The following is a 27,840-nucleotide window of genomic DNA, read 5'->3' as shown; positions in this document are numbered from 1 at the left end:
AACTCGCAAACAGATGAGCACAATTGATAAGCACTGTCAAAGAACTGAATATCACATGTTAAAGCAAATGTGAGAGATCATTGCTTGCGAAAATAAATCTAGCATTTAGTTAACATTAGCTCCTTAAAAATCTAGTTTCAAACATCTTGATAAGATCTAGGTAATTACAATTCACTTCATAATAATTGTAAAAAGAATAAAAACGCGAATCTGTGCCAAAGCATATACCGGTGCAAATAAGGAATGACATGAAGGAAGTTTCGTATAAACTACTATCCCATTGAACCAATTACACGTAAATGTATTTTACAACCTATCGGCAGGGTAACGTGTAAAATTCTACATGTTTGATGAAAACAATCTCAGAAGAAACACAAACCTATGAATATAAACCAGCAAGATTAGAGATATACAGTGGAAAAAAGAATGATATGATAACCCCAGATATTGGAAGCGTATGCTATAAAACCAAGTTTCCTTGTATAGTTATGATAAACAAAACGAAAGCCAACATGCATGCTGGTATCAGCTCGTAGCGATCATTATGCAAAGAACTGCTGTCACTTAGCTGTCCTGCATTGACATATTCACCTTTTCCAGTTCTACCCGTTGCAGAAACATTAACTGACGTTGAACCTAATAAAGATGATACAACGGGTCAAAGTTTAGTGCTGGGTCTGCGGGCATAAACTCACAGCTTCGAGAGTAAGTGCAAAAAAGATATGAATGAATGATTGCATAAATCAGGTATGATACGGAAACTTACAGTCATAGTTAGTCCATCCAATTCGTTGACCACCCAAATCATAGACAACAATCTTGTCTTTTAGCACAAGGTCTGGCAAGGGGAATATCACATTAAGAAAAACTCTTAAACATACATCCAACCACAGAATTCACGATAAGGGAGTATAAACTTTCAAAGTACAGAATCCACAAAATTAATTAGTCGACAAAAAGTTTCCAGTTTGGTGTCTATACCTCCTAAAATCGTTATCCCTGAACCTTGAATTTTTTGAAGACCAATGCACCACCTTGCAGCACCACTCTGTAACAAGAAGTTTACCCATCTCAAATAATGATTCAGACAGCAAGACTATAGCTTTACATAAGGTATAAATAAAGGACAAGCAATGTATGGACAGTGTAAATCTTATAGCTCAAAACCATTTCTACTTTCCAATATTTACTCGTTCTAAATGCTAGTGAGTGGAGAGAAACTGTTAATGAATGAAATGTTGAAGGAAATGAAGCAGGATGTATACTGAAGAATAGCCAAGGAAGACATATGCAATTGGAAAATCCATCACATGGACTGTCCACTAGAAGAAGCAGATGCATTTCACTTTATTCATCAGTATTGTGAGAAAACAAAATGTCGGTGCAAGTTCTTAGTAACTGAAATATCTAAAAAGAAAACTTACAGCAGAAGTCTGCTGTATGAGGTAGTCCTGAGGTCTCAAAATCATGGATGCGCCACCAGCAAAGTTAAAACTAACTTGAGGAAATATATCACTGACACTGAACACAAAATACACATACATGTTAGAGAAAACCATTACAAAACAGAGCACAAAATGAGAAAAGAATGGAGACGACAGATTCAGAAAGTTTACCTTGAGGTGACCAAATAACATTGATTTCCATTGGAAACAACAGGGCTCACAGATTGTGAAACAGAAGCTGTTATCTGCATGGCAAGAAAAAATATTATTGAAAATTTTCTAGCTTTATTTACCCAAACTTTGTGAAATTCAATACTCAGTGTCATCACCATAAACATTGTCTAGCGTAACATATCAAAGAGCATGATGTTTCCATTTATTTCTCCCGAAGCACCAGAATGATGTCCAAAACAGACTAATTATAGGCAATCACATAAGTGAGACTTACAGCAGTGATAAAAGGGCCATACGCTTCGGCTGCGAGGTATGCCAAAGTTGTACCAGAATCGACTATAGTTCCTCTGTTGCTTGATGTTGCAAACACTGCGGAATCAATGGGTAATATCTGCCCATTGACAGAAATGCTCTGCAGATTCAAATTATAATGAGGCCTGAAATATTAAATGTCCAAATGGTTAGTCAAAAACACATTAGTGAGGTTTATGTTATTCATTCTCAGGAATATAGCAGGAAACAAAAATGAAAAAGAATAAGTCCCTAATATTTGACATATCAGAATGGAGCAACGTGTTAAATTTTTCGTTTAGAAGTACATGCAGGAATAATTAATTTTTAAAGGATTCCAAATGGTCAAGTGAACTGCCCTTTTGTTCTGAAGGTGATTTATTTGTGTTACCAAAACTGTTTGGTTTTAGGTAAACCATAATATGCTATAATGGAGTCAGATTACTATTGTGAAATAACAGAAGGCCACAAAATATTTTTAGCTTCGGGGTGATATTGTAAGATGTGCAGTGGAATTACAGAAAGGAACGTACTGTGAGGGGACAAGCGGGCTATAGACTATATTTGGTTCCAGAATCTCGCCGATAACCAATATACCTCCCCCAGTATCGTCTCCCCTCAAGCAGTGGGAGAAGACACTTGGTGCTACTCCTTGTGAAGACAACTGAGAGATGACAGACATACCCTGTTGGCCAAACCCAAAGATCCCATCAACAGCTCGGTCTGACTTTGTCAAGTCTCCAGTCTGCAAGGTGCTACACCTGTTTTCACCATCCTAGAGAATGACTTTCAAGATTCAAGAAAAATGCACAAAAGAGTACAATTCAATTATTTAACTTGGAAAGGCCCATTATAACTCACCCAAAGACAACATTAGCTGAAGAATTTTGGGTCATGGAACCCTCAAGAATCGTCTCAAGGTGCAACAAGTCTGATACGTAATAGCCTGATGTCCCACTGCCGTCTCCATACTGGAAGGTGTACGAACACTTGTTATTCTGTGTGGAACAAACAGAATCCAATTGAGATCCAAGACTGCACCTTCGATCTGAGCAAGAAATGAATTGTGACGTTGATGAACTTCCAGGATCAAACAAATTGATCTGAATCTGTATGAGTTACAAGCAACCATTTCAAAAACTGTAGCAGAATATGGCTCCTAAGCTTTCAAAAACTCGAAAAAAAAAATTGAAACCATGATAGGAATGTTGAAAGTAAGGAAATGCGAGTTTACCGGGAGCCCACTTGTTTCAGGGCAACCGTTGCAGGAACCGCAACTGACCCACAAAACATCACTTCCGGTATCAATCTGCACATAATAATCTCTTGGAGGAGATCCCAATTGCAGCTTTGTATAATAAAGCCTAAAAAGGGAAATAAATTCCGAGAAAAAACAACAGAATTAGTAACAGTTCTCCAAAGCCTTCGATGATAAATACCCATTACTGCTAAGAACATGGAATTTTAGAGAAAAAAAAATCAAAGCAGAAGAAAACAATTAAGAAAATCAGCATTAAACTTATACAGCTTTTAAAGAAACAAATAAAGAAATAAGAGATGGTTTACAAATAACCACAGCGGGGAACTAATTGTTACTTATAAGGAAAGAAACCCAACTTAAAAATGCAACCCATTATCCACAAAATCAAATCAAATCAAACACACAAACCAATCCATAAATTAGAGAAAAACCACATCAAAAACCCATTAAAAGTGCCAAAGGAGGAGACCAAATTACCCAACGCGGTAGGGGTTGTAAGTTCCCTCAACAGGGAAATCAGCGACGCCATTGGAGGACTGAAGCCTCCTCCCATGCCGGACTCTGTCCCGGGCTCTGAGTTGGCTCAGGTCCACTCGGTGGTTCGAAGGAAAAGCTCTCTCGAGGGTGAGGGTGGCCGGAAAACTGCACAGAACCACGGCCGCCGACATCAGAATGGCTCCGGCGATGAGAATCCCGGCGGGAAGGCCCATTACGGTGGGAACAACTAGAATTTGTATCAAAACCCAAGATTTAATCAGGAGCTCTCAGAGCTTCCAATTCTAACCGCAGACAAAGAGAGAATAAGGAAAGAAAGTATAATCCGTGTGCGTTTTTGAGAAATAAAAGGAAGGAAAGAAAGAAAGAGCCTTGAGAGAGAAAGCAAGAGATACAGAGAGACAGAGAGATGGCAATTGACGTGAGAGAGAGAGAGAGGGAGAGAGAGAGAGAGAGAGAGAGGGAGAGGAGAAGTTTCGAAAACGTGGAAATGGTAAATAATTTATTTAAATATTTGTTTGTTTTTATTGTTTTATTAATTGCGGTAAACTTTTACTTTTCAAAGGTACAAAATCTCGAGTTTGCGGTGTGACACAAGTGGGATCTTCCGTGCTTCTTCCGGGTTTTGGTGAACTACAAAAACATGCACATGCGCATGCGCATGCGCCTACGTTCATCATCTTTTTTCTTTTTCTTACTTTGCAAGTAATATATTGGGAGAGACCCAAACAACAATTGCATTTTACAGTGCAAGGTATCTGTAGCCTGCCGACATGATCCGCCACCATTCTCACCTTCGTCTCCTCCTAGTTTTTGTACACGTCAACCGAACCTCCCTCGAAAGCTTATCTTCACCACCATCCAACCCAATCCGTTACATATAGTGTTTAAAATATCAGTAACAGTGAAAATATTGATATGTAAATTTATGGAAATATTGATAAATATATCATATTGATATCGATTGTCTTCGATAGAAATAATGAAAGTTGGCACCAAAATGTGGAAATTTGAAATGCAATTTTATGGAATGTCCTATAGCAATTTGTCGATATTTAATCGATATGTTGGAAATATCGACGAAATATGTCAATTTTAGCTGAAATTTAAGAACTTTTAGGATATGGAGTTCACCTCACCATTTCTGGGATATGATCAGTTTTTCTGTAATATCTTCACTTTTTAACCTCCTCCTTAATATCACATAAATATGTAATTTCATCAATGATTTGTGCATCCAACCTCACTGTCTCTTTAACACGCATCCATGACTACTAGGAGTGTGGTGAGGGAGTGTGATTAGAGATGAATATTTCTAACTTTTGTCTACATTTTAGGTACAGCAGACTCCTTTAAGGAACCATTAGAAATGTTCTTCGAAAAGAGCCAATTAAGTTCCATTATCTTTTTGAAATGGCATGTAGTCCATTTTTTGTGAACTTTAGCGGAACCCAATGCACAATTATTTCACATTTTACCTTACATGGTCGGTTTTTAAAGCTATAGGTAGTCCACGTTTGGCAATATATCTCCTCATCAATTAATTGTTAAAAGGACAAAAAGTAGGATTCTTCTTTTTCCTTTTTACTCAAATGACTAATCTACCCCCATAAGTTTTATTAGGGTGTTCTTTTCTTTTTCTTTTTTGTTTGATTGTTAGTGGTATTAGGAAAGGGATCCTCTCATGATCTTTTCCACTTAATTCTCCTCATCAAACAATCTAGATCTTTGAAATTTGATCCAAAGGTTAAAAACACAGGCCCACTCTAAAAGTTATAATAACGACGAGGCTAGAGGTTGTAGCCTGATCCTTTTTAATAAATTTATTTTGACTTGTAACTAGAGGCAAATTTTGTACAAATTTAAGCCAAGAGTGACCTAAATATAACCCTCCTAGTGAGCTACAATTCTATTGCAAATTCCATCCATTTCAATTAGCACGAGTCTTACATAACTTTAATGGTATGAAGTTAAGAAAAAAACAAATTAAGATTGGTTAATTGATTTAGATTAGATGGACAAAGTATTAGGTTTGGGTTTATACAGTATTGAGACACTTCAACTAGGACTACTACTTAATACTTTTAACATCAATGTACATATAACATACAATACAAAATTTCATCGTTCTATAAACGTTTAAAGATTGAAATGAATTTAACGGGCAGATGCAATCGAAGTCTTCACATTCATACCAAATAGGGCTGCAATTTAAACTACAAATCGAAGGCATGTCAATTATTTCAACTAGAAAGAAAATCAAGTATCAAGACTTATTTCATTGAAAAAGGAAAAGTGATACAGAGTTTATATTTTGTGGGACATCACATTATCCCTAGACGAGAATGTGCTAAAGAAGAAAAAATTAAGAACAAGGTACACCAAATGTGTAATGTCACTTTGCTTTGTGTAAAAAAACCAAGAAATAGAGAAGGAAGCTTCCTGACATTCCTTTTTCTATGCCACAACACAACAGACACCCTTGTAGAAGGATAATTAATCGAAAGATAATTTTTGCACACATTTTTTTGAGTCTCACACAACTCTATTTTTTTTTTTTTTTTTTTTAAGTTATCGAATTTTTATTTTTGGTTATCTAATTGAATAAAAAAAAATAACGGCTGAAAACTAAACATGGGAGCGTTTGTCTACAAAGGGTGTGTGTTTATTATTTCTCATTTGATAATATCATTTATGCGAAGGGAAATCTCTCAAGAGTAGGACTTCTTATGAACTCTCTTTTTTTTTGTTTTTTTTTCTTTTTTAACAAACGATATTATTTACACTAAGGGGGTGGGGGAGTAGGCTAAACCTTATAATGGGCTAGCAATAATGTGGTTCAAATTCGCGTTTGGCGATAATTGAACCTAAGACCTCTTACTTACAAGTGAAGAAGTATACCACTATATAGTAGTACTAAGTGGCTGCATCTCATTTTTTTTTTTTTTACACAATATTTTATAATGTTGGTGTGAAAATTAACGTTAATATCAAAGAGTCCATGAATAGTCCCACTTTTAAAAGAGTCTCATGCCATTTCTATAGTAATATATAATATGTTGAATAGATAATTCCATATGACTTTAGTTGAACACATTATAACCACAAAACCTGACTTTTGGCGATCTCAAATCATAACGAGTTGTTCTTAAATTTTTTTTGAGTTCATGTTTTGCAAAATGGGCTTACCAAACAGCTTATTTTAGGACTTAAACTTAAAAATTGTTTTTGAATTAAAAATTTTGAACTCAAATCAAATATCAAATAGACCCTAAATTATTGTTGTGAAATTGATTAAGGTGGAGAACTCCAAAAGACGTACCACGAAAACCCTTCTGGTTTACCCTCATAATCAAACCTTACGTGCTACTCTTTCTCCACTTTCGCAATGCATGAAGGCATGACTCCTCATAACTCATGACCACATCTCTCTCTCTCTCTCTCTCTCTCTCTCTCTCTCTCTCTCTCTCTCTCTCTCTCTCTCTCTCTCTCTCTCTCGCGTCAAAACTCAAAGATTTGAAGTTGAAATTTGGTAAGATTTTTCATTGTATTCGAAGCACGAGACAATACGTCACATGTAACTATATAATTAGTGCAAAGTTATTTTTTAAAGTGTTTCTTTAAATATATAATTACATGTTATGTATTATTTTATGATCTGAGCATATTGAAAAATCTCTTGAAATTTTGATATTTCGAAACTAGCTAGAAAGAATCTCAAAATCTTAGATTGTTATAAATAGACAAAAGTTAGAGAGGTAACCTTTGCTAGAGACATGAGCAAAGTAGTTGCAACGTGATACATGTTTATTTTTGTAACTATAACACCAAAGGATTGCAGGAAATGAAGGGAATGAAAGGATATTGATATTATTGCTTTCATTTTTTTCTGTGTTGTGTATTGTAATCATACACGGAATACTCTTTATATAGAGCTATATCTGTAAAGAATTATTAAAGTGAAATAAGTGCATTATGAAAAATATCATACAGCAACAATAATACTATTATTCTTAAGTATTCCTTACTTTTTATCTTAGGCCAAAACATGTGGGCATTTATTTTCATAACTTTTACAACATGGATCGTTTTGTGGTGTGGACTGTGGGGGTGAGGGTGTAAAGATATCAATGCTTGAGATGCTTTCAGGTGTCAAAAAGATTGAGAGGAAAGTTACTTTTATTTTTTCGGTGAATTTGAGAGGAAAGATATTTTTTTTTTTGGTTAACTTGGGAGGTTTAAAATTATTGAGTCGGTTCCAATGGAGTGGTTAGAATCTGTCCAATTGAGTCGGTTCCAAATTCCAATAGAGAAGTCTATGGGGTTGAAGTACTTTTTGCATGATGCATCGATTATATAGTATTTTTCAGAAAATATTTAAGTATTTTTTTTATATTTACTTGTATTTTCAATAAAAGTTGGTTTTAAAATTTTTATTATTAAAAAAGCTTTTAAATATTTTTAAAAAAAATTCCAAACAAGTCATGTTGGACTGAGATCACTTGCAAATTTTACAAAAAAAAAAAATTGCAGAAAGCGATTCCTCTCTCTCTAGAATTCTATCTCTCTACTTTTCTCTCTAACTTCACTGTTGAGGTTAGTTTCTTCATTTCCATATGGTATCTTCGCCGTACATGGCCGATCGGTGTCTTCGATCCTGACTTCTACGCTGCTTTTGCAATCTCTCTCTGCAAAACCGGTACGATCTTCTGCAATTCTTATTCTTTGGTTGAATTCTTGCTTCTTCTCCATCAAGAACGCGCAACCGAACGCTACTCTGAGTTGTGCTCTGATAAATTGTGCGAACGAACTTTTCTTCTTCAAATTCTACGGAGCTTGCGGTTTGAAGTTGAAAAGGTTCATCTTTTTCCTGTGACGATAACTTGGTTGACCGATATGTTAGTTTAAATTAGCATTAAGCTTCATCATTTCAATTTTACTGTTTTGGTTAGCACAGAAGCTTTTGTTATATTGTTGCAATTGATGGAGAAGACTGACAATATATAACAAATAGGTTTCGAACTCACGGAGTCTTGCAAGCAGCGTTATACATTTGATACTACGCCTTCTAAGAACCCCTCTGCCTGCCCGAACTAGCAAAGCCATGAGTGTGAAGGAAACTTGTTTGATTTGTTTTGAAGACATTGATGTTGCTCGAATGCTTTCGATTGGTACTTGTCAACACAAATATTGCTTGCCTTGCTTGAAACATCACGTCGAAATAAATTTGCAAGGCGGGCTCGTGGCACAATGCCCTCATAAGGACTGTAAGTGTGAGGTGAATGTCGATAGTTGTAAGACATTCTTGTCGTCTGAACTAGCCAATGTTTTGATCGAACGAATCAAGGAGTCTTTAATTCCTGTTACGGAGAAGGTTTACTGCCCATTTCCGAGGTGTTCTGCACTAATGTCGAAACAGGAGGTCTTGGAAAATACCAAGACTTCTTTTGTTGGTGAGGGAGGCAGGAAGTGCGTGAAATGTAAACACTATTTCTGTATCAACTGCAAGGTTCCTTGGCACTATGATATGAGCTGCTACGATTTCCAGAGATCAGAAACGTATTCCTGCGTGGAAGACCAATTGTTGAAATCATTTGCGTCGAAGAAACTTTGGCGCCAGTGTTCAAAGTGCAATCATATGGTTGAACTTGATAGTGGTTGCTACCACATCACTTGCAGGTGCTTGTGCTTTACGCTTCTAGTCCCTCCAATCTGATTAATTTTTAGGTTTCCTCTGTGATTCTTTTGGCTGTCTTAATTTAGAAAGCTTTGAAATGTTACATATGAAAGAATAGCCAAGAAAAGAAAAGACAAGATTAGAGGGGAAGTGATTTCCGCACACCCTTTTACTCTCACGAACACCGCTCTTTGTTTTTCACATTCCAATTTGCGAGGAAGTTCCTTTGAGTTCTTATGTGGATTAACATTTTAGGGCAATACATTAATATTGCTAGTAAAGTTATACTTTTTTACATGGTGTCCCAAGATCTCGACGCAAATGCAATTTTCTCTTGTAAGGACATTTCGACTTTCTCTCGACTTTCTTGCAAAGAAAACTAAGAAAAGCCTTCACTCGTGTTTCTTTTTATTTTTGTTTTTGGATGCTGCTATATATATAATTTCATGAGTTTTGTATGAACCCTTGTAGTTTTTACCATGTCTTTATTGTCTTTGTAGATGTGGACATCAGTTTTGCTATAATTGTGGAGCTGAATGGAAGAACAAGCAAGCAACCTGTTCGTGCCCGATCTGGGACGAGCATTTTATTATCAGGCCGTGACAAGCAGTGTGACATGACATTATATGTGAACAAACACATGTAATTTCTAAACCTATCACCGTTTGCTTTTTCGTCAATTTCTTTTGGTTTCTTTCTTATGGTAAAATGTAGTTGCAACTTTTGTAACTTGTGCTAAGAGAAGCACCTCCTATGTGCTTCTCTTATCTATCTGCTTGCGCAGTTTTGCTATAATTCTCGAATTTACAGTCTGTTGTCTAAATACATGAAGATCCAAGTTAAAGCGGTTGTCACTTTTTAGCACCTCGCATGGAAGACACTTCTTCAAGTAGGAGAACCTTTATTAGTCTTTGTGTGTATGGCTCTTCTGTGTCTCGGACACGTCCACAGCTCGCTGAGATTGGGTTGAACCATCATATATACACCAAAGGTCAAGTGCCAGAGGAAGAAACTTGCTGAATTGTTTCCAACCTTTCAAGGATGTGAGGAGACTTGACTCCATCTTAATCTTCTAGAAACCCTTGAACGAAACTTGACTCCATGTTCATCTTCTAGAAACCCTTGAATGTCAGAAGCATTTCATATGTTTTTCTTAGGTCAATGGGAATTTTTATAACAAAGTCCAAACGGAGACGGTAGATGAGTGAGGAAATAAAATAACAACTCCATAAATAGGGTAGGCACAAATGGGACACTACTTATGCATTCATCACATGAGTATAGGTTCTCTTCAATACCTAAAACAAAAAATTACAGAGTGTGTCTCGTCCCAAAAGCCAAGGCCCACCTGAAAAAGCCCAAAAGTGACCACATAGTAAAACCTAATAACCATAAAATGAGATTCAACCGCCTCCACTGCCACCATAATTGGTGGAGATGTTTTTCTGTATTTGTTAATAATTTTTTTATAACTTTTGTCTTACCTAATTAATATGGACTGTTGGATTACATTGTATGATTAATCCAAAAGCCTAGATTTTGACACATAATCCCAACAGTAATAATAGGATTGTTTTATATATATATATATTGTAATTTTTAAGCCCAAAAAATCTGGACCGTTGATTGGAATATCTAACGAACTAGAATCCGCACGTGTACTAGCCGTTCTTTTTGAATTCAAAATTTTTTAACTGTCCGAAATCTAACCGCCAGAAATATACCCACTGAAAATCTAACGTCCCAGACACAGCCACATTGCCCCTAACCAAGAAGAGCTCTATGTGCTGTAGTGCGGGCCCCGACTATGTCTCTGTGTTGGCTCACTCGCCGATATTTGCGTGTGTAATGCACGTGCCTGGTTGAAAAAAAAAAAAAAAAAAAAAAAGGGGCTTCACGTGGCTGACGCCAGGCAACGTCAGATCAACTTAGTCACAAGGCTGGGCTAGAATAGCCCATTTGCTTGGTCTGGCCCTCTAGAGCCCAGCTGATTGGGCAAGGTTGGAGTAGTTTTGGGTAGGTTGGGGGATTGGATGGCCTACTAGCCGAAGCAATTTTCTTGAGGTGGAGTTGCTCTTAGGTCCGTTTATGCTCTCACAATCAAAATCGCATGACATGATACATAAAGTAGCTTTATTTACAGCACCACCCATGCTCGGTGGCGGTGCTTCCAGTGACGATCGTAGTTCGAGAACTGAATTTGGAGGAGGGGTATAATTTGGGGTAATATATCGCATCCAATCTTGACGGAAATGGTCATGTGTTATGAAGAGATAGGGTTATGATAAAATGGAACATTACAAGGGGTTGATTAAGTGCTAATTGGTAGGTTTCTAGCTTGCCATCATCAAAATCATAATCATTTTCTTGGGAATATGAGAGGATTACCAGCACAGTTAACAAACATTTTATAAAACAGAAGAAGAGGGGATTTGCAATTTACTTAGTTTGGGTAGTTATGGTTATTCCTTTGATTGACAAACTAATTAGTCTAATCTGGCGGTTACAAATCCCTACGATTGAGAGAAACAAAGGGAGCAACTTGCATGTTAGTTGACAAATTCTAAATCTTATATACAATGGTAAGGCACACATTTGTATAGGAAATGGTTAGTAAATGTGTCAGTTTTGTGTGTCTCAATAGTAAACAGTATTGAATTGATTAATAAGAAACCATTTGAACACAGTTAAGGACACACCAATCTGTGAGAAAAACATAATATTACATACGCTAACAACCGATAAAAAAAATGTAATAACTGCTAAAATAGTTAAGAACCAGTTTATGCGGATTGATTCAGGTTAGGTGGATTTTCATGCAAGTCAAACTTACCAAACAAGTTATTACAATTAGGTTCAGTTTGGTCCACAATTGCACTCTTTTAGGGTTCATTCAAACAATGGCGTGGGAATTTTGCTAGTTTTGCTTTTAATCAAATAAAGCTTAAGGTTGAAGTTTATATTAGGATTATGTTTGTATGGGGTTCAAATCTTACAATGAACAAATGTGGTGCCCAAATATCTTGGGCCGGGTAGAGTCTGGGCTAGCCAGGCCCATTTGTTTTCTTTTTATATTTAATTTACTGTTCTGCCACCTTTCTTCTTTTCTTTGTTTTCCTCAAAATTGCGGTTCTGCCATCTCAATCAACTTTCTTTGTTGGTCTTTGTTCCAGTAAACCTCCCTAGGGTTTCTCAGTGAAGAGTTAACCCTAATTCCCCAATTCCAATGGCGGATGACCGGGACGAGCTCAGCGATTACACATCGGAAGACGAAGGCACCGAGGATTACAAGAAGGGAGGCTACCACGCCGTCTCTATTGGGGACTCCTTCAAGAATGGCTGCTATGTGGTGCAGAGCAAGCTCGGGTGGGGCCACTTCTCCACCGTCTGGCTTGCGTGGGACACAAAGAGCTCGGTATGTATCTGTCTTATTGTGAAGAATGCTGCTTGTTTGGTTACTGAGAAACTGAGGGAAAATGAAAAGAGTAGAGGAAATGAAATGTTGTGTTCTGTATGATTCTTTGGAAATTTAGGGTTTAGGCAATGAAAACAAGCATAATTTTTTGATGAATCCAGTTAGTTGATAGCGAACCAATTCGGTAATTGTGAGAATGAAAAGAAAATTTTGAATGTAATTTGCAAGAGGAGTAGAAGAACAAAAAAAAAAAAAAAAAGAAAAAATATTAGGGAATGGCTCAAATTTTCAGATTATATTGGTTGGCTTATACAAATAGAGAAAAGAGTTGGGCGTAGTTGAGTAAGGATCGTTTTCTGAATAAATTTATTGCATTGGTTACTCTTGAGTAATTTGAGCTAGTTTCTTATTACAGTTACTTTATCTTAGTTGTTTTGTTAGCATTTGGATTGAAGATTCTCTATCTTTCCTGTTGTGTGTGCGGATTTTTTTATGCACGTGTACGAAAGTAATTGAGTACCCATTCTATAATCTCATTGTTCAAACCTTTAACAACATGAGAAATTCATTGTTTGTAGCGTTATGTAGCTTTGAAGATTCAAAAGAGTTCTCGTTATTACACTGAAGCTGCGATGGACGAAATAAAGATTCTCAAACAGATTGCCGAGGGAGACCCTGGCAATAAGAAGTGTGTTGTGAAGCTTTTGGATCACTTCAAGCATTCAGGCCCAAATGGACAGCACGTCTGTTTGGTTTTTGAGTACCTGGGCGATAACCTCCTGACCCTTATTAAGTATAATGACTACCGAGGGGCTCCGCTGCACATGGTCAAAGAAATTTGTTTCCATATATTAGTGGGTTTGGATTATTTGCATAGTCAACTTTCAATAATACACACTGATCTAAAGCCAGAGAATGTTTTGCTTTCGTCAATGATTGATCCATCTAAAGATCCTAGGAAATCAGGTGCTCCTCTCATCCTTCCAACCAGCAAAGATAAAACTGTGCCCGTCTCTGGGGCTTCTAAAGACATTAAGAAGTTAAACGGAGATCTCACCAAAAACCAGAAAAAGAAGATCCGTAAAAAGGCTAAGAAGGCAACTCAAGGTTGTGAGGGAAGGGAAATTTCGAAGGATATGGAGGCAGATTCCACAACAGTTGATGCGGAAGATTCTATTAATGAAGTACAATCAAATGGGGTTTCTGTTCAAGAACAAGTGAAGGATTCTGGGGTTAGTAATGAATCAGTAAAGGGTGAAGAAAAGGAAGAAACTCAAGAAGCAAAAGCAAGCCGTTCTGCAAGGCAGAAGTTATTCACAGAAGCTGACCTTAAATGCAAATTGGTTGATTTTGGAAATGCTTGTTGGACATATAAGCAGTTTACTAGTGATATTCAGACAAGGCAGTACAGATGTCCAGAAGTTATTCTTGGAGCGAAATACTCAACTCCAGCAGATTTATGGTCCTTTGCTTGTGTTTGTTTTGAGCTAGCCACTGGTGACGTTCTTTTTGATCCACACAGCGGTGACAATTATGATCGGGATGAGGTATGTGAAATTCTTGATTTCTTCCTCTGAAATTGCTGAAGATTTTTGTTAGATTTTTAAAGCTTTGCCGCTTTTGAAGTACTGCACTGTCTCATTTTCCAAATAGGATATTTTTACAGATACTGAGAATTCACCAAAATATTTCTTTCCATGGATAGCCACCTAGATAGATCATAGAACATGTATATTTTCTTCGTTCAGGCAACAATTCAAATATTAAAACTTACACCTTATGGTGGACCATTTTGTATGTTCTATCGTTATGCGGTCATTATTGTTCCCCACCCCCTAAATTGTCTTATCTGATGCACTCAACACTTTAAAGGGGCCCTTGTAGTTGCAAATTTGTAAATTTCGATATCATCGTAAGCATCATCTAACCAGTATAATTCATCAAATATTACAGAGTTAATTTTTTGCCTGAGACATTACTGGATTTGCTTGAATAGGGTATTGAGCTAATTGATCATAGAGTGACGGGAGTAGACTGCACACTTCGAATTTCAAGGAAGTTTACGATGTATTTGAAAAACTAGGTGTCAGATATATTGTATTCCTTTAAATAATTTAAGTTCCATATTGACTTTTAATTCTCATTTTTCAGGATCACCTGGCACTGATGATGGAACTTCTTGGAACAATTCCCCGTAAGGTAATACCATGATACTTTGCTCACTGAAAGAAGTGAAACTGATATGCAGTGCTTACACTGCTACTTTGAAGAATCAAGAATGTGAGTTTATACTGTTTCACAATAAATCTGGTTAAATAAGGGTATTCATAAATGTTTCTTTTGCAGACTGCATTAGGTGGCAAGTATTCCCGGGACTTCTTTAACCGGTATGGGGATTTGAAGCATATTCGACGATTGCGTTTCTGGCCTCTTAATAAGGTGCTAACAGAGAAGTACGCATTCAGCGAGCAAGATGCAAATGACATGGCAGAGTTTCTAGTTCCCATACTTGATTTTGTGCCTGAAAAGAGGCCAACAGCTGCACAATGCCTCAGTCATTCATGGTTCAGTGCAGGTCCTCGACTCCTTGAGCCTTCCGTGGCTGGTGTGCAACCTCAGGCGTCCAACGGGAGTATTTCTAAGAAGGTGGAGAAGGATGAGAGGGAAGCAATGGAGGTGGGAATGGGGAATATAGCCATTGATGAATCTTCAAAACCTGTTAAAGAATCCCAAAGTGCACTAAATTCATCACAACAGGCATGACCAGTTGGTTCAGTTGTTTTCTTTTCCATGTTTTATGCAATTTGTTTTGTTCTTTTACCGTAGAGCTGTGTTTTTCTCTTCTTCCTTTTCCTTCTTTCCTTTTTTGTCCAAAGCATTGAGCTTTGTTGGTTTTCCATATTCATTTGTTAATCCATTTCGTGTTTCGGGGATGCGACTTTGATTAGTGCTTACCAGTAGTCTGCTCTAGTGTCTTTCTCAATCGTGATCAAATTTCGAAGCACATCTCTGAAGCACATCTTGTCTTTGATTACGAACATTCTTATCAAATATTTCGTTATATCCAATTTTACGGTTCTATGGAAGGGTATATGTATCAAACTTTCACTGGACTAGGTTTCGTTTAAAGATTGATGTTTGTAATTTGTGAATATGTCGTTCTTTGGGGTGTACATTCTTTGTTTCTTACTTCCGCAAGGCGTGGGCAGTGGGCACTTACACAATCCAGCATCCAGCTTGGCCAAAATATTACAGGGCCATAAAACACTAATCATCGCTACTCGTTGCGTATGCTGGAGCTAAGCCTAACGGATTCAACTCACTGTTACCAGCAGCAGTGATGAAATAATTGAAGTACAGTACAATCGTATCATTGTGTTTGGCAGCTGAATGTTCATCACCTCCCTGTAAAATTAACGAGGTGCGATTAAGTTTCCAGAACACAAACGGGATTAACGAAACGAAAGAGAGCATTGAACTTTTTACCTATACTGAATCACTTTACATTTACAATATTTTCCGTGTCCTGAGATAAGAGTAGACAAGAAAAAATCCGACGACGGCGCCAACAAGTATCCCTGCTGTTGTAAACCAAAATGCGAACTGCACCAAATTAAGCAATAAGTAATGGCCAAGGCCAAGTTGTAGTAACCCGGAAGAAAGGGGGAATTCGAGGAATTTTACGTACCACATGTTCTTCAAGGTAGGACCTCAAGTTCATGCCAAATATACCTGAAATTAGAAGGAAATGAGACTCCTGATAACGCAGATAGATTCTTCTTGCCATGATCACAATACGTGAGAATTTCCTATGTGGTAGGTTATGTAGTAAGTTTTGCACAAGGACAGACTGGAAACGAATAGAATCGAACCGGAACCCATTGGAACATTTGTACCAACACAATGCCCAAACTTATTTCCAGAAGCATTACACATAACTAATACAGGTAAGAGATAGGGTTTGTAGCAGGTTAAGGACACACCTGCAACCAGAGCGCCAAGTGCCACACAAAACGTCCCAACCTGGAGTAGTAATTCCACTCTGCTAACCTCAAGCCTCCGAGAACTGATAAATGAAATCAGTTAAAATTGGCATTAGATAATTGAAAAGCACCCAGTGCGGCCTTTAAGCATCCAATACAATTCAATTCCGGTTTGAGTATGAGAGTGCAAACAGAACACGAAATAATAGGGAATTTTTCGGTTTCAGGATTATATATGAAACTTTTAACTAATACTAATTCAGCTCAAGGTGAGGTTGTATGATGTGCGGAATGGGGCTGCAGCTATGTGTTTCTTGTCTGCATTTATGTTTGCCTCTCTATGAGCAGGACGGGGCTTCCGTGGAACAGGATGCTGATCTATATACGTTGTTGGCCCAGTTTTCTAACAGCTTAAACATTTTAGATTCTGTGGTTTCGTGGTTGTCAAACAACAAGATCAATAAATGTTTCGCATCCAGGAGGAATGTCTAGAGCTATAAACAAATAAAAAACAGAAAAAACATTCAGACCTCAAATTGACAGCTATAGAATCTTCCATTTCTTTAGCAGAATCGAGAAGCCTTTCAGCCTGGCCATGACAAGATTCACACCTGCAAATACATCAAACACTAAGTTCAACTCCACGGTGAACATCATAGCACAGGTTTCAAACATGCTGCGTTTCAGTGGTACTATAGCATAGGGAAAAAATGCATCACTATCCATTCGTGCTAACGTTAGGGGTGAAGGGGAACCTACCGTTGAAGATAATTTTCCAAGAGCATCTCAATTTCTTCCTCCTCTTCTGTATATTACAAAACCAAACCAAAGATACACACTCATTGACTGAATTTGCAATTTATACATTGCTCAAGTAAATTACAGCACTAAAACTAACCTTCAGCAATCTGCTTCTCTAAAGGAACAGAACATTCCATGTCATCATTTATCTTCTTGAGAATACAATTTCTCCCCATAATGCATATACGGCGTATTTCATGGGGATCCTCTAACAGATCAAAGAGCACTTGCCTGAAAGCTCCTGCCCTCGAACCCAATTCAACCTTTCAACAACAAAGGACAGGTAACCAGATTAATAATGATGTTTGTCAATGCCCCTGAACACGGGTTTACCATTAAGCCAAAATGATCAACTATACCAGGGTTTGCTTGCTAATACGAAGCTCTTCCAGTATGTCAGCAGTTAACCGGTTCGGCAAAACACTAAGTAACTTTTGAACCTGAAGCCAATTGAAGGAGATTAAACATGATTTCACTTGAACCACAGCATTTGAAAAAACAAATATTTAGCTCCAAGGCAGATATTTAATTTACTGATTTTTTCATGACGGTTGCAAGCTACTAATTTTTTCATGACAGTTGCAAGCTAGAACATAGAGGATATATTTAGCTCTAAGGCAGATATCTGCTGAGAGAACCTAAAAGAGAACCTTAGGAATAAAAAAATATATTAAAATACTCACTATGTGCCCATACTCACACGAGGTTCTAAATACATTAGTCTTTGTTCTAAACGCTGTATTCTTGAGAGCAATGCTGCTTCAACAACCTGAAAGTACCACAAACACAAAATATGTTCGGCACTCTGATAAATTGAGAATCAGAAGCTTAATAGGTGAAAAGATTAGGAAGTACATGCATGACAAGGAATATGAATCATATAAACGCAAAGAAAGCCCTCAAGTTTACACAAAGTATAGAAAGTCCCCCTATTCTTAATGACAATACGCCAATGACTTGTCTTGGTTAATCCAAACATCTGGGCAGAAGAGGCATATGCATGACAAAAAAGGTCACTTTTTACCTCTTGCCAACCTTTTCGGAACATGAATATTAGTAACACAGAAATCGGTCCTTGATGTAAGCCTTGTTATTGAAAACCTACAGCTTGTTCTAAGTTATTGAGAAAGGAGATACAGTGAAACATTAAACTCAAACAGTGTATCCTCCTTTTGAAATTTGATATAATCCAAAGCAATCACACCTAAGCCATAACGGAAAGTTGTCTATCTTTAATCTCAGTTCAGTTGTTATTGAAATTGTATTTTATGTAGTTCACTGCATGCCGCAAGCTTGTTAAAGTGTGTACATATTTGTGCGTGTTTGTATTTTCTTTCAAAAAGGATAGGATCAAAAACGGAGAAATTTCCCCTTTTGGATTTCTGGGAAGAATTAGAAGCATGACAGAGAATTTCCGAGAATGTTCATTGCATTTCTCACCAATGAGCTAATGAGCTCAGCAGGTTACATAGGAGAGGAATCTCACTCTCTCTCATTTGAACAATCTCAGCCTTACATTTGATCTGCCTATAAGTTAGATTCTTATTTCTTATAGAAATTTTCAGGTAAGGGTATCCAACTTACAAAATACCACATCAAGAACTAATATATCTTTGAAGTCAGTCATAAAATAAAGAACGGTACTAGGATTAAAACTTATATATTTGGCCCTCCAATTCAATGCAAATGGCAGCCATATTAAAAAACTGCAATAAGGCAAACTAGAAACCTTTTTCAAATCCTCCAGAACTGAACCCTTATAATTGAAGAAAATTAAAAGGGTAGCATTTCTTGGAATCATCTTTGTGTAAGGTTTCTACATGCAGACCTTTTGCAAATTTGTAACACACACTAATAAATCTGAAATTCCAAAGCAAAAACAGTGATTTAGCATGAAGCAAGATAGGAATCGCGACAAGAAAGCTAACCTCGAGCTCAAATGGCATAGATGGTCCTCCATTCATATTTTTGGGGTTTAGTCGAGGCAACAATGCTTCTATGAAAGCTCTGCCTCCTGTACTGCACATGCAAAATTTCCAGTAGTATTATGCTTTGAACTCGATAAGGCAAAACTAGAAGTCAATGCAATATCTTGTTCTGCTCTCTCACTTGTTGTAGTCAAATATAAGGACACGCTCTTGCATTGCAATTGCGCGTAATGAGCCTAGATTTAACAGAATAGCATGCTCCCGGACCTAAGAGACGGATCAAAAGAAGCTCGTAAGTATGATAAATTTCCGCCATTTAAAAAGAATTAGTTATCTATGATTCTTACTTACCAAAATTTAAATATTTATACAGGTAAGAACACACACAAAAGCATTACAATTTGCAGGAACTAGCATGAAATACCAAAAATGGAAGATGGAATCATACCAGCAACGAAGGCATCGAATTTGTGAGAAACAATGAAGGATCAACACTCCGAATGTCACGCGGACGAAGACCTGAGGATGAAAATTAACACCCGTAACCCGGAAACAGCACTAGAATTAACCCACATCATGTTGTTAGCAGTTTAATTTCAAAGAGCAGTATAAAGTAAATAGCTTTTTTACGAAATTAATGAAAAGCAGCGTATGTATTTTTCTATTTTTTTTTAACAAATGATATTATCTACGCATTCTTTCACGCAATAATCTAGTTTAAATTTGCTAACTCACCGCTTGACTTCAGCAGCTGACGTCTGTTTATTTTTCTAACAGATACAGTCCCATTAGCCTTCACTTCTTCCACCTATAAATTAATTAAATAATCTTATTGGTTAATCATATGGATTAATACATTAATCACATTCTTTAATTGCACTTAAACAGATTACAAAACTGACTTGCAACAGACCTCGTAGACCGGCTCGCGAATTCCGAGCAAAGAATCACCGGCAGACGACATCGCAACCCTACCCGAACCACTACGCTTCGCCGCCGCCGTCGTTCGATGTCGGCTGTTGACCAGAACTTCGTCGTGGGGTCTAGCTTCGTCATCGGAGATGGTTTCGGGGTCACTGTACCGGTCCTCCTCGGTGGCCGATCGAAAGCACTTGGGTCTCGGCGAGACCGAGACGGAGAGCTTGACCGGAATTGGAGAGACGAGAGAGGCCTCGGCCTTTCGCGATTGGGAGTAGAAGAGCTGAGAGGAGTGGGGCGAGGAGTGGAGTGGGAGCTGGAGGAGGTACGGCCATGGAGTCAGAGCCATTGCAGAGTCGCAGAGCTCTGGCTGCGATCATGTAGGGTGGAGGATTTGGGTAATATCTGTAACGTGCAAATGGATTTCTGCAGATATTTTTAAATTATATTCTCATTGAGTTATTTTATTATTACCGTTAGCATTCTGTTTTTATGGTTGGAAAATGAATTAGAGGCGGCTTCAGGTGCGGCTCGGTGAAACGGTTCAGGTCGTGGCTCGGCTCGGGGCAGCTCGGCTCAACGTTTAGTGTAATTCTACGTATGAACCTCGTTTGAACCTCTGCCCAGTGGTGAGATATTCTACCAATTTCAGACTCAGCTTCTTCCAACGAATTTCACCATGATTTCTTAGGAACAATTTATTCCGCAAATTGTGATGAATGAGAACACCGACGATGTAAACGATTGAAGGATGATTGTATTGATTAAATATTTCATTCATGATATTCTAGAATTCATTTGGTGCATTCTTAAATGATATTACATTCCATTCATAATGACCAAAAGAACTGACAAATGCTATTTTGTATTTATCATCCTCATGAATTTGAATTTGCCAAAATTCAGACTTCACGTCGAATTTTGAGAATATTACTGCTTGATTGAGTCTCTTAATTAAATCTCTTTTGTTAGGAATTGGATACCGTATCAATTCCAAGACTTCATTAAGAGATTTGTAATTAATGACTAACCTAGGTGTTCCTCTTTCTAATTCAGCGTTTTTCTGGACATAGAAAACAGGGCAGGACCAGAGTGATTTACTCTTTTTGATTATTCCTTTATTGAGAAGTTCTTTAATTTTTGTTTTGCAAAAATTCCATAACTTATTGACTCATTTGAATTGGCCTGGCTTTTGTTGGTAATTTCTTTTCATTAAGCTCCTTATTGTAAGGAAGTTTAACGATGTGTTGTTTTCTGTGCCAAAAAGCGTTGGGAATGTCAGAACAAATTTCATTAACAAGTTTCTTTTGAAAGTTGTCAATGTTTTTGTAATAAAGATTTGTTTGTTAATTGTTCTTCAATTCTTTTGTAATTAATTTATTCTTTTAAGAAATTAATTTGTTGTGATTTTTTGGTAACTAGATTGATGGTTTTTGAAATACTATCCTTTTGTAGTTGTCTTAATTTTTTGAAATCTATTTCCGTGCCGAACTCAAATGTGATTTTTTTTATCCTAACATTTTGTGGTTATGCGATTGTGGTGAACTTTGAAAATATATAATAGAGCTATGAAGGGTAGCCCTAAGATGACTGGGTCTGATATGTTTTTTTATCAAAACAAATGGTGTTTTAAAGCACACATTGTTTTGACAAACATATGCCTTTGGAAATTTCTTATTTTAATTGCATTGGTGATTGGTTTGCTACACTAAGGATTTCCATTGATTTATGGAAATATTTAGTAGGAATTAAACTTTCCTAAATACAATTTAAATCTGCACCTGAATCGATTAAGGCAATTATTTATAACTGGAAATCTTCAATTATTATTTTTACTTTAGAATACCATTTCTGGATTTTGATCTTTTGTAGTAATCCTAATACTAAGTTTTGGGTTGGATTATTTAGGGACTTGGATTCTCATTCTTGATCAGATGAAGATTATTTTGTTCTTCATCTGATGGTGATTGGATTTCATTGTTCCTAAGAAATTCTCATGTTTGAATGCTTCTAAGATGCGAACGAATTTCTAGGTTTTCTGATTTTAGAAACTTAATTTGTTCTTTTACTAAACCTTTCCAGGGTTGTACTAAGACAGATTTTTGGGGTTACTTGTGGTTGACTAGTACTGGTCTGTTCTTGGGAGACTAACTTTTTAAGCTTTTTTAAGTAAAATGTTTTTAACTCAGGGTCATCTATTTTACTGATTAACTCGATAAGAAGATCTTCTTGTTCTTCTTGTTTATTGAGGACATAAATTTTCTTACAACAAGTATCCGTGCATCCTATCTTGATGTCAGGGGATGAAAGGCTACTTGAGGAGTAGTGGAAGAAGACGAATTAGACTCTAAACCATCTTCGGATTGACTATGGTTCGTGTCTCTTAATTCTAAGACTTGGATTAACTGGGCTTTCTTTTCTTCAAAGATTTTTAGCTGGTTGATTATTTTCTTGACTCTACATTTGTTTGCGTAGTGACCAAATTTGCCACACTTGTAGCAATTTCCTTTTTGTTCTTGGTTTTTGGAGTGGAATTTTCTTAAGGGCTTCCTCTTCCACTTTTTGCTGGACTTGGGTTTCTCGAAAAAATTGTTTGTTTCAATATTCTTATTTTTGAATTTGTATTTGTTGTATTTGGGGTGTCTCTTATTTGGGTACCTATTGTCGGGTTTTGATTTATTCTTTTTGTTGGATGGAGCAATAGGGGGTAATCCATATTGTTTGCAAAATGTTCCTAACTCATATTTGGCTATTGACTTGTCTTTTTTGACTTGTTTTGTAATTTTCATATCAATATACATTTTTAATCCTTCCTTCTGGATAATAATAATAATAATATTTCCATAAGTAAGGGTATTATATGGTATGATACCTTCTTTGACTAAAACTTGTCTGATTTTATGGGCAAACAAGTTTGGCAAACCATTAATGAATTTTTCTTTCCAAAATGGTTGATTACTGTCTTCTCTAAGCATGACTCTAGACATGAAAACATCTTTGTACCATCTAAAATTGCTTAGGGTTGGACAACTTAAATTACTAAGTTGGTCATGAATTCTTGAGGTAACATTATTGGATATTCCTATGAAGTGTTCTATGATTGTGAAAAGTAACGTGTTGAGTGCGTCTAGAACTTCCCTTCCGATCCGTTCATCGAAAATAGGTGTTCCTTCATCTCTTTTGACTGCATTTCTAATTTCTGAAGTGCATCCATTTCTTCCTCCATTGCCTTGGTCCGTCGATCATCAGTTAGTGCCTCTTTCAATGAACTTGGTGTGCTATCATTGGAGATTTGTTGTACAAAAGCTTTGCCGGGTTCTGATAATTTATGTGATGACACATAGTTGGCAATGGGATATTTAGAGCCTTTCAAAGAATGAGCATTCCTGTAATTCCAGTGACCAAAAGGTCGCCAACTTGGGCTTGACTAAGATTATGGTTGGTAATATAACTATTAGCAACCATGGAGATGTGTTGTAATTTGTTCAGAAATTCTTGTTCTGATAATCCATCTATGTTCTATTCATAGAGTTTATTAGCTTAGACTGAGAATTGGTTCTGGATGTTTCTTTCCTCAAATTGAATATCCAGAGATGTTGGTCTTGGATACCAATTCTTGGTAAGAGTTGTTGGATTGACTTTTTATTTGTGATTCGTTTTAGTTCAAGGTTATGAAAAGCTTCTTCTACTTTTCTGATTGAATTTGTTTCACTCTCGTCTTCTGAATCTCATATTACAGAAGTTGTTTCTGGTTGAGATTCATTTGGATGTTGTAAGACATTGACTGTTTGAACTCTTGTAACATTTGATTCCTTTTTTTTTTTTTTTTTTTTTTTTTTGACTAGTGGAGATCGTCTTTAAAGCTGTTGTGCTAAACGAGGCTTATGGGAAGTTGACTAAATATTTCTCCTTAATTGTTGGTTTGGGATGTGAAAGTCTATCTATTTTGGTTTCTATTTTATCTAACTGTTTTCCTATGGTGTGTAGACTCTGGTTTGTGAAATTGTTTTGTTCAATGACTGGCATAACTCCTGTATCTTCTTTGGGAAGTTTGAAAGAAGTGGCTGGTATATGTGTGTTTGCGGTCGTAATTAAAATTGTTTCTTGTGGAGGGCAACTAGAAGAGACTATGGTTTTATCTTCTTTGACCCAATTTTCTTTGATGATGACTTTTTACTTCTTTTCAGACTTGTTATATTTCTCAACGAAATTGAAGAAAAATACTTTAAATATGTGTTTTTTCATGAAATTGGTCCATTTATTGTAAACGTCCAATTTGTGTTCTTTTGTATATTTTTCCCTAAAGGTATTTCTTCTGGGAATATTTTCCGTTGCTTCAATGTCAATATTGAGTTTCTTTCATTGAATTTTGAATGGTTTGTTTAGGACTAGTTATTGGTGGTTGACTTGACTTGCTTCGAAATCAGATTCCGTTGGGGAGGTTTGTTCTTCTTGGTTTTGGGTGTTAGTTTGGTATCGTGAGTGTGTAACCTGAGAGGTTGTTTCTACTGATTTTAACTTCATGTTGATTAAATCATTAATTAATTCTTGATGGGTGACTACTGAGCTAGTTTCTACTGATTTTAATTTCTTATTGACTGGGGAATTGATTAAATCTTGATCTCGATCCACCATGTTGGTTGATGTGGATCCAGAAAAAGAATTCCTAATTGGTTCTCTAAACTTGTATGCTTACTGGTTTACTTTCATTGATCAAACACCAATTTGAAGGTAGACCGATATCTGACCATTTGATAGTTCTGGGTATTTTGATGTTGGCATTCTCTTAATTGGTTTGTTCCAAGAGTGTGTGATCTCTATGACTTTTAACTACGGCTTGGAAATTCATATTTGTTCATGTGACCTTGTAATAAACTCGATTAAGGCTAATGGTTGAACTCCTTCAAGGACTTGATACCCTGAAGTTTTGATGTTTAATGTGAGTGCTTTTAGCATGTGAGGATTTGAAATGCTTATTGTGAGATCTGGGAAACAATCAAAATGAATTGGCCCGTTATAAAGGCTTCACTCGATCATTCCAAGAATGCTATGAAGTCAGTGAATCTTGCATCTCGGAGACATAACAAAATAAAGGTATTAAGGCCTCTTCTTATTAAAGGTTTTACTATGATATGAACTAAACCTATGTGAATGTAATTGTGACCATCTTTTCTATGAGCTTTGATTTGCTTTGGTGTAAATAATTGACAAGTCTCATGTTCTTTATTGAGAGCATAAGCTTTCTTGACTATTTTAACATGATGTTCACTTCTAAAAGAAACTAATGACCTTTTTTTTTTTTTTTGTAAATACTTTTACTAGATATTTTGGGGATGTTCTAATCTCCAAAATCAATGCTTTCATCTGTTTGAAATTCTAACTTTTGTTCCTCATTTACCATGTCTGGAATCTTACTCAAAGTAGACATGGAGCTAATGTTGGTAGTTGAACTAGATCTAAATAATCTACTCATTGTTCAAAATGCAAGTTCTCTAATTACAGAAATCTTACCAGTTTTACTTTCTCCGCCTGTTTGCTAAACCCTCTCTCCGCTTATGCCAATCCTATGGACTCATTGTTTGGAACACGACTTACTGTTTTGTTTGAGAGTAAACAATCCTACTCAGAAAGTTAACATATAAGGTAAACTGTAACTAAAAAGTTGAAATGTGAACAATATGAATAGACTATAAAGATGATAACTTAATTACCACTCACTTGGCTCTGATACCAAATGGGGCAGAAGTGGGAGCAAATGATGTTCATATGTAGGATTAAACAAAGTATGGAACCGATTGTGATAGATGAATAAAAACAAATGTATGATTGACTGATTTGTGTTTACCTTGAACTTGAGATATTCGTTGAATTGACTGTGAGTAAGAATTCTATGCCAATTGAAATTAATTGTTATGAAAATATTCATAATGAAAATAATGATGCAAATATAATTTGAAAATAAGTTTTATTGCAAAACTTACACTAGGACTTACAATTGATTTACTGACGATTCAGATAGCAAATAAGAAAATGACTGATGAAAAGGATATTGGTGCACGCATGCATCCTTGACATTTGAAAATTGAAAGTGTTTACAATTTTGATTTCTTTGGATACAGTGTGAACCCAAAGAAAGTTTGATTTATGGAAAATTAACTTGATTTCTCTTTCTCCAGAGTCATCTTCTTATAGACTTGGAAAATGAGACTTGGAAGATTGATTCTTTTACCGTTGAAGCACAAGATGGATGATGACTTGCTTTTACAATTGATGAATAGTGAACTTGTTGGAACAATTGTTGCTTTTACTATGGAATGTTCTGGATTCTTTCTGCTGACTAAATGGTTTTTTGCCTTGTCGGAATTATTGATGCGAATATTTTCTGAAAGCTCCATATGGTGACTTGGAATGATGATTGAATTTTCACATGGTAACTGACATGGTGTTCACATGGTGACTTGACATGATGACTAACTGTGTTCACATGGCTTCATGCAAATGGGTCTTGAAAATCCTGGTAGTCGGTCCATTTAGCTATTTGGCTATTTGGATCGACTGGTTGCTGTGAGGATGCATCTGAAGATTTTGAGTCAGAAGCTTCTTCATGTTCAGTATGGAGCATTGCTGCTTCTGCAAGTAATTGTTGAGCTAGGTCTTGGAGCTGGGCAGCTTTGTCCTTGCTCTTTGTTCTTGTTGTCTTGGGTGACTTGACTGTTCCTTTGAGGGATAAGGATGGACTAATGTCCGATAATGACTACGCTAGAATGATTGGCGGCAATGGCTGGGTTGAAATAACTGGATGTGGAGTAATGGGAAATTCAGAGAGGACTTGACTGATAACCCTCTGTTGATTGAATTTATCCCACCACTTAACTCATTTTACTCTGTAGACTTCACTGGTAACAACTTCATAATTCCACTTCAAGATCTATGGGACTTTGTACTTGGCCATGAATATTGGTAGAAGTGTAATTCTGTAGTTGAATTTGCTTCTGTCAAATTTTGGCTAGAAATTGATGGAGATTTTCTGCATAAGTTCTTCTGGTAGGAGAATGGCTGTTGGGCCATGGATTGACCACCATTTTGGGAACCATGTAGGAAACTTTAACTTAAAATTTTTGCCAAAATTAATGAACCATGAATGACTGAAATCTTTTGTCTGATGAAGAAAGATATTAGTTCAGGCATCAATATAATCAAAATAATTGTAGTGAATATTAAGTAACTAGATGTATTGGGTGTGAAGGGGTTTACTTTTGTAAAGAGGTATTCCCCAATCGAACCGCTCAGGACCTCGCATGAAGGGGGCCCCAAAATTTTTTTATACTAGTATACATATATGAAAAATATGTATGTATATATATAAGTAATCTTTTAAAAAGAAAGAGCTAATTCAATCGAAGTTGTTGAACATTACTTTAGGTCGACTATGACACATAAAAAGTTAAGTGG

The 27,840-nt window shown here is 36.6% G+C and overlaps 4 protein-coding genes across 4 annotated transcripts; 2 read left to right on the top strand and 2 right to left on the bottom strand.

Moving 5' to 3' along the window:
• Nucleotides 1-244: 244 nt before the first annotated feature.
• LOC137715833 (aspartic proteinase 36) lies at nt 245-4,144 on the bottom strand. The gene is made up of 10 exons (XM_068455181.2): nt 3,649-4,144; nt 3,145-3,274; nt 2,772-3,019; nt 2,444-2,671; nt 1,894-2,056; nt 1,617-1,690; nt 1,425-1,521; nt 982-1,048; nt 767-838; nt 245-636 (listed from the first exon to the last, which is right to left on the bottom strand). The coding sequence occupies exons 1-10, from the start codon at nt 3,879-3,881 to the stop codon at nt 461-463; spliced, it is 1,488 nt and encodes a 495-aa protein (XP_068311282.2). The 5' UTR covers nt 3,882-4,144; the 3' UTR covers nt 245-460.
• Nucleotides 4,145-7,746: 3,602 nt separating this feature from the next.
• Nucleotides 7,747-10,187, top strand: LOC148698118 (E3 ubiquitin-protein ligase RSL1-like). Its single transcript, XM_088690380.1, has 4 exons — nt 7,747-7,776; nt 8,222-8,365; nt 8,681-9,345; nt 9,844-10,187. The coding sequence occupies exons 1-4, from the start codon at nt 7,747-7,749 to the stop codon at nt 9,944-9,946; spliced, it is 942 nt and encodes a 313-aa protein (XP_088546506.1). The 3' UTR covers nt 9,947-10,187.
• A 2,143-nt stretch (nt 10,188-12,330) lies between these two features.
• LOC137715213 (uncharacterized) lies at nt 12,331-15,844 on the top strand. The gene is made up of 4 exons (XM_068454459.2): nt 12,331-12,758; nt 13,337-14,305; nt 14,910-14,957; nt 15,105-15,844. Exons 1-4 carry the CDS (start codon nt 12,570-12,572, stop codon nt 15,519-15,521), a joined length of 1,623 nt encoding a protein of 540 aa, XP_068310560.2. The 5' UTR covers nt 12,331-12,569; the 3' UTR covers nt 15,522-15,844.
• Nucleotides 15,845-15,876: 32 nt separating this feature from the next.
• On the bottom strand, nt 15,877-20,851 carry LOC137715214 (magnesium transporter MRS2-11, chloroplastic). Its single transcript, XM_088691246.1, has 14 exons — nt 20,384-20,851; nt 20,206-20,278; nt 19,919-19,989; nt 19,652-19,737; nt 19,471-19,561; nt 18,243-18,311; nt 17,902-17,982; nt 17,640-17,805; nt 17,501-17,546; nt 17,272-17,352; nt 16,742-16,824; nt 16,447-16,490; nt 16,245-16,361; nt 15,877-16,163 (listed from the first exon to the last, which is right to left on the bottom strand). The coding sequence occupies exons 1-13, from the start codon at nt 20,735-20,737 to the stop codon at nt 16,266-16,268; spliced, it is 1,341 nt and encodes a 446-aa protein (XP_088547372.1). The 5' UTR covers nt 20,738-20,851; the 3' UTR covers nt 15,877-16,163; nt 16,245-16,265.
• Nucleotides 20,852-27,840: the final 6,989 nt, after the last annotated feature.

This window comes from Pyrus communis, chromosome 3, assembly GCF_041283825.1.
Source record: "Pyrus communis isolate YQ-2024b chromosome 3, ASM4128382v1, whole genome shotgun sequence".
Taxonomy (NCBI): Eukaryota; Viridiplantae; Streptophyta; class Magnoliopsida; order Rosales; family Rosaceae; genus Pyrus; species Pyrus communis.
Note: the sequence above shows the minus strand (reverse complement) of the source record. Positions and strands in the feature narration are given on the sequence as shown.